The sequence below is a fragment of the Anser brachyrhynchus genome, assembly GCF_964034855.1.
Source record: "Anser brachyrhynchus genome assembly, chromosome: 5".
NCBI lineage: Eukaryota > Metazoa > Chordata > Aves > Anseriformes > Anatidae > Anser > Anser brachyrhynchus.
This window is the reverse complement of record NC_137699.1, coordinates 24,466,547-24,473,523: the sequence shown is the minus strand read 5'-3', so window position 1 is coordinate 24,473,523 and position 6,977 is coordinate 24,466,547. Positions and strand designations below refer to the sequence as shown.

Genomic DNA, 6,977 nt, shown 5'->3' with positions numbered 1-6,977 from the left:
AGCAAACCCGGAGAGTTTAAGTATCTGCACGTTAACGTAAACGAACAGCTCCCGCTTTGTGCTGTAGATGTTGCCAGCCAACAGCCAAGAGAAGCATGAGCTTTTTGCCCATGTGTGCTCATCAAGGTTCAAAAGAAATTGAGCGTGCGCTGCTCCTTCCCGAGGAGATGTGCCTCAGTGGGTACCACCAAAGCGGTAACTCTTGGGCCGTCGGTTAAGCAGCAGCTTGGCCAGATTTGGGTTTCCACCGAGAAAAGAAATAAACGAAAGGCAAGACCCCGGCATCCTCAGCACCTCGAAGGGGACATTGGCGGGCCCACCTGGGTCGGGCAGCCGGAGGGCGCCCAGCCCGGGGGCCACACACGGGGGCCGGGGGCCTCCCTCCCTCCCTCCGTCGGCGTCCCCCCGGCGGCGCGGTGCCGGCCCTATTTGGCCATGCGGCGGCCGGGGCCGCGCAGCCCCGCGCCTGCCTTACATGGGCCGTGCGGCCGCGCCGCGCCTTGCTCCATTCATGGCCGCGCCGCGCCGCCATGTCGCGGCGCCGGCCAAATAAGGAGACGGCGGCGGCCCCGGCCCCGGCCCGCCGCGGCCCCGGCCCCGACGGCAGCTATAAAGCGGCGGCTCTCGGCCGGGACGGCACCCAGCCTCCGCTCGGCAGCCCCCCCGCCACTCCGGTGAGTAGCGCTGAGGGACGGGGAGGCTCCCTCACCGCCCCCTTCCCTCCTCCGCCCGCCCCGGGCAGCGCCAGCCGCCCGACGGGGCGCGACGCTCCCGTTGAGGTCCGTGCCCCGGGGGGATGCCCCGAGTTAGCGGCCTGGAAGCCTCGCAGCGGGGCTTTACGAGGCGGCTGATGGAGCCCACGAGCGTAGCCGAGCCCCGCAGCACCCTCCCGGGACCTCCCGCCTCCGCCGCGCCGGGGAGGTGCCGGGGGCGCGGGGCCGGCCGGGCGTCGGGGGTCGGGGTCCGGGTCCGCGCTGCCGTGCCCGCAGGGGTCTGGAGGCGCCGCCGCGCTGTTTTGCAGGTCCGCGCCGCTCAGCCACGATGTGTGACGACGAGGAGACCACCGCGCTGGTGTGCGACAACGGCTCGGGGCTGGTCAAGGCGGGCTTTGCCGGAGACGATGCCCCCAGGGCCGTTTTCCCGTCCATCGTGGGCCGCCCCCGGCACCAGGTAAATGCCCGTCCCTCGGACGGTACCGGGGCTCGCCCCGCTCACCAGGAGTCACCTCACTCCTCGGTTCTGTCCTGCGCCTAACAGTCTGCCTTTCCCTCCGCTCACACCTTGTGCTGGCACTGCTGACGCCTTTCCAGGTTTCTTTGGGGCTTCCCTGAATTCCTCTCTTTGGCTCTCTGTCGTCTCCTTTCTATCACCGTCTCCCTTTGCCCCAGCTATTTCAGGCTCATCAGCTTCCCTCCGTTCTCACCCTGTCCTCTCTCCTAATGAGCCCAAACCCAGCACCCTACAAAGCTGCCGCCCGCTCCATGCCCTAGGCCAGACATGCTGCTGGTGTTAGCTCAAAGGTGTCTCTGTTGGCCCAACTTGTGCATGAAGCTGTTTGTCTAAGGCTCTTCACACCCATCCAATGCAATGTCGCATGTACCAAACTCTTGAATCTCCTCTGCTTTGTCTGTCTCTGATCTTGCCTTCTTACCACCTTCTAAGTCTCCTTTTTTCTGTTCCCATTTCATTCTTCCCCTATTTTGTGACAAGTCTTTCAGCATATGGAAAACAGCACTCTTTGTCCTACAGTTTCCATGTTAGAAAGTTTGTCTTTTTTATATTATTATTTAAAACATCTGGAATTTATATTCTGTTCTTGCGAGTACTTTGCTGTTGAGCCATCATAGCAATAAAGCCATTTTGGCTGTGTCTTTTTTCACTAGAAGACTTATTCCACTCCCTATCTTCATGTTGATAAACTCTCTTTGTACATCTCTGTATCTGTATTTTCTTGCTCGTGGTATTGTGCAGTTTACTGTCAGTCAAACTTTTGGACCACAAGAGGTAATTGAAAATAAATGGTGTTTTAAAAAAAAGGGGAAAAATGCTTTCATCTGATTAAAGAAAAACAGATTTTGAGAGAGAACTTCAAATTCTGTTGACTTAATATTTTACTGAAGTGCATTTTTCCTAAACAAGCTTTCAGTGGCACAAATGTTCGTACCTTTCTGGAAAATAGCGTAGTTGTCTGTGGTGTAGTTGTTTGGGCTCTGTAATGTTGTCTTCCTCAAATCATGCTTTTCTGTATTTTCTTCTTTTAGGGTGTTATGGTTGGCATGGGTCAAAAAGATTCCTATGTGGGTGATGAAGCACAGAGCAAAAGAGGTATCCTGACTTTGAAATATCCCATTGAACATGGCATCATCACCAACTGGGACGATATGGAAAAGATCTGGCACCACACTTTCTACAATGAACTCCGTGTGGCCCCTGAGGAACACCCCACCTTGCTCACAGAAGCCCCCTTGAACCCTAAAGCTAATCGTGAAAAGATGACCCAGATAATGTTTGAGACCTTCAATGTACCTGCCATGTATGTGGCAATCCAGGCTGTCCTGTCCCTCTATGCCTCTGGTCGTACAACAGGTAAAATAAACACACCGTTTAGATTTTTTTTCATTCAGGACCCCCCATCCTTCCCTTCCTTCCCACTCCAAACATGAAAAAAAACAACACAAATCAAATTTGCAGACTTTTTTTTTTTTTTAAGATTATAGTGACTAAAAATAACATTAGCAGAAAAGGTAGTGCAAAATAGTCTTTGGAAAGAACAGTCCATGGATTTGTCTGCATTATGATGTGAACAAGGAAACATTACTATGAAGATACTGCAGTTAACATGAGTATTACACTAGTTTAAACTGGGCCCAAAAGATGCCCTTTACTGGATCAAGACAATCACTGTCACAAACACACTTGGTGCTCAGTGTTGTAGTGGAAGGCTGTTCATATGGATTAATTTAAAATCCATACAGAACAACTCTTTTATGGGAATGTTTGAGCAAATGGGCAATGTCTATGCAAGCAAATGCAAAAGCAAATGTTGGCAAGACCTGTATGGCAGTAACTGCCTAAAAGAGAATGATGCTGCTTATGCTGCCTGAAAAATGCTGCTTTGTTTTCTGTGTTACTGCTCACTGTATTGTAAAGGTTTGAAGCATTTCATAGGTGATTGATTCTAACTGGTCTCTGACAATTTCTTTCCCAGGTATTGTTCTTGACTCTGGCGATGGTGTCACCCACAATGTACCTATTTATGAAGGTTATGCTTTGCCTCATGCTATCATGCGCCTGGATCTGGCTGGCAGGGATCTGACTGACTACCTCATGAAGATCCTCACGGAGCGTGGCTATTCCTTTGTGACAACAGGTCGGTCCTCTAGCTTTGCTCTTCTGTAAAAATCCTCATGTCTCTGTTGGCCCATCTTCTTCCTCTAGTGTTTTGCTTCTCCAAACCTTAATTTCGTTTCTATATATCTACAGCTGAACGTGAGATTGTTCGTGATATCAAAGAGAAACTGTGCTATGTTGCACTGGACTTTGAGAATGAAATGGCCACTGCTGCCTCTTCCTCCTCTCTGGAGAAGAGCTATGAATTGCCTGATGGTCAAGTGATCACAATTGGTAATGAACGTTTCCGCTGCCCTGAAACCTTATTCCAACCATCCTTTATTGGTAAGTGTTCCCAGGAAATTCTCTTTTCAGTAGGAGGTACGGATGAATCACAAGATCTAGAAGGTGCTCCACTCCCCTTCTTCTTTATCTAAATTTGGCACAAAACCAAACTTAAATAGGGAGTTAGATTCTCTGCTCCCTGTTGGATCTGCATAATATGATTACCAGCTGGTAATTAGCTGAGCTGTGGGCTCTCATTGCAACTTTTAGACCAGGTTTTAGACTTACAATTTTTCAGTGAAAAAATGTACACTTGTAATATTGTCATGTTGCTGATGACAAGAACAGCTTTCAGTGCTGTGTTTGTAAAGCTTATACACCAATATCTGACTCCACAAAGAAGTAAAATGTCTGGGAGAGAATAAGATGGAATGAAGATTTGTATATTTACATGAACTGAAATCAAACATTGCCGTGGCCAAAATGGCTAGCTTTGCTGCTTGTGGGTGCAGCTGACGGATAATAGCAAATGCTTACATTGTAAGTACTGAGCAACAAATGCAGTTGTTCATCAGCTGGCGTGTTACTGTATATCTAGTGTCAACTCTTTCAGGAAGCACCTGTTAAAATTATAAATTGGAATGCAACCTACAGACACTTGCTTCTGGTTTCTTTTTACTTATCACCAAGTACTAATATCCTGGCCCATGTCTCAGTTATCTCTTGCCTTGATGTTTATAAATGGCATAGACTCTGAATTTCAGGTAGGCTGAAGAAAGGAAATTACCAGTGTCTTTTTTTAGTTCTACTTTGACTGTTTTCACTTTCTTATTACCATCTTTACTATATTCAACTAATGCTTTTTGTGAGACTCTGACATAACCTGATACTCATGTTTTCTGTTATGTGTAACTTGCTCCCATTGCCATATAGTCAATGAGTTTATCTTGTGTGTCTACCTACCTCTTACTGTATGTTGTGGGTCTCCCTTGCATATGCTTTCTGATTCTTAGCTTTTCTAACAAATAATATTGATTTTCTAAGCTAGTTCTGCAATTCCATATCTTGTATTTCTATAACTTTTACTGGTAAGTAATTTTACAACAGAAAAGTTAATAGAAGCTCATATTAGTAATGAAGATAAATATTAAGAGTTCTTTTCACGAAGACCTCATGTATAATTTACTGATCTGCTGTTCCTCTTCTCAAGGTATGGAATCTGCTGGTATTCATGAAACTACCTACAACAGCATCATGAAGTGTGATATTGATATTCGTAAGGACCTGTACGCTAACAACGTCCTCTCAGGTGGTACGACGATGTATCCTGGTATTGCTGACCGCATGCAGAAGGAAATCACTGCACTTGCTCCTAGCACTATGAAGATCAAGGTGAGGACTTTGTACTATAATATATGAATAAGGACGGGGAAAATGTCCTTGTCATTAAATTGGGATATAGAAACAACTCAAAAGTGATATCATCAGCTGATGGACAAATGAGAAGTTTTTTCCATTTAATCAACTTAATTATATTAATGAGAAGCAAGTGTTAGAAAACTGGCAAATTGGTCTGTAAATTTTCTTAAAGAATATTACATAAATTGTTCCAGCTGTTGAAGATCAGTACGCCATATCAGAGAGATTCTTACTTAAAAAAACAACTAGCAGTTTGGTATGCTGGTGGTGTGGGCTGGTTGTGCAGTAACGGAATTGTTAACAGAGGATTTCGCTGTTTCTCTTCATCCTAGATCATTGCCCCACCTGAACGCAAGTACTCTGTATGGATTGGTGGCTCCATTCTAGCATCTCTGTCCACTTTCCAGCAAATGTGGATCAGTAAACAGGAGTACGATGAAGCCGGTCCATCCATTGTCCACCGCAAGTGCTTCTAAGCACTTTTCCCTCAATTTACTTCCCACTCAGGATGACGACAATATGCTTCTTGGAGTCTTCTGGCATCCCTTCCTGAACTCTTCAGTCATTGTACAGTTTGTTTACACACCCGTGCAATTTATTTGTGCTTCTAATATTTATTGCTTTATAAATAAAGATCTGGGACTTGCAACCTACACATGCTTCTTACTTTTTTTTTTTTATTATTTTAAGTGTTCAAATGGTTACAAAAATGAGTCTAAACAACCTGGGATTTGGAAACTCCCATCAATGCATGTGTCTTCCTAACTGATGTAGGCATGTTAGGTCACAGTTTACTATTAGTATGAATTCATGCTTTATAGTTTTAATTTTGAAACTTGAAACAAACATCATTTATGAAGGCTTACAAAAGTAACCTTGAAGGTAGACCTAGTAAGTGGAAAGGAAACCTCTCACATTCACTCACTGGGTTTAGATTTTGTTGTTGTTGTATTATTTACAACCTAAGTATATTAATATCAACATACTGAAAGCCAAAGCCTCTGAAAAAGGCTTATGTTGATATGTTTAGAATGCAATTTATAACTAATTATCTCAGTCCTTAAGAGTCATGCAGTTGTTTTCTGTGGGCTATAAATATTTATGACAAAACATTAATTCAAACTGACAGTTTACTCATCTTCTCCTATCTCTTCAAAGCCAGAGATGAGTGAAGCCTTTATTGTATACTAATGCAAAGAATCAAACTTTTGCCTTATAAACATACAATTTTTATTATTTTCACATCATCATTCATGTCTTAGGCAGTTTTTAATCCATAGTCTTTGCTATTCTTTGTTATTATTCATATGGCTTAGGCAGTTTTTAATCCATAGTCTTTGCTATTCTCTGTTAGTATTTGACCCAGATACTACAATCATAAATTGCACGCTTTTCATGGACTTTTGTGTTTTAAGAAATCACTATGACTTAACTGTGCATTTTTTTAAAAATAAAGTTATACCTAAAAGTTGTATCAAACTTCCTGTGTGAAGCTAAGCATGTGCTCAGCTAAAGGCTATTACATGTGTTTAGAAAGATGAGATTTCATGCTGAGTTTATATTGAAATGCTAATTAAAAAAAATAAAAATAGGCTGTTTACACAGCTGAAAGGAAACATTTTCTGTTCCTCCCACTTATTCTCTGGAAAGGCATTAAAACTGGCCATTTGATGTGATCTGCAATTAATCAAAACTGATTTTACCCTTTGACTACTGAAGATATATTTAGTACCTGTGTCTAATTTACTTTTTAGAAGGCAGTTTACTAAGTTACCATTGTAATTGCCTACTACTGATCTGCATTTGAAATATTTAGATGATTCTAGGTATTTTTGCATTTGGCCATAGAAGGTGGATGGAGCTGTTAAATAAATTTTAAACATAAATATGAAATACTTCACATTGCACACAATATTACTGAAATCCTTCTACAAGCAAGAATT

The 6,977-nt window shown here is 43.9% G+C and overlaps 1 protein-coding gene across 1 annotated transcript; it reads left to right on the top strand.

The window, feature by feature from the left end:
- The first annotated feature begins 536 nt into the window (after positions 1-536).
- On the top strand, positions 537-5,687 carry ACTC1 (actin alpha cardiac muscle 1). Its single transcript, XM_080593568.1, has 7 exons — positions 537-674; positions 1,022-1,170; positions 2,262-2,586; positions 3,209-3,370; positions 3,484-3,675; positions 4,826-5,007; positions 5,367-5,687. The coding sequence occupies exons 2-7, from the start codon at positions 1,042-1,044 to the stop codon at positions 5,508-5,510; spliced, it is 1,134 nt and encodes a 377-aa protein (XP_080449694.1). The 5' UTR covers positions 537-674; positions 1,022-1,041; the 3' UTR covers positions 5,511-5,687.
- Positions 5,688-6,977: the final 1,290 nt, after the last annotated feature.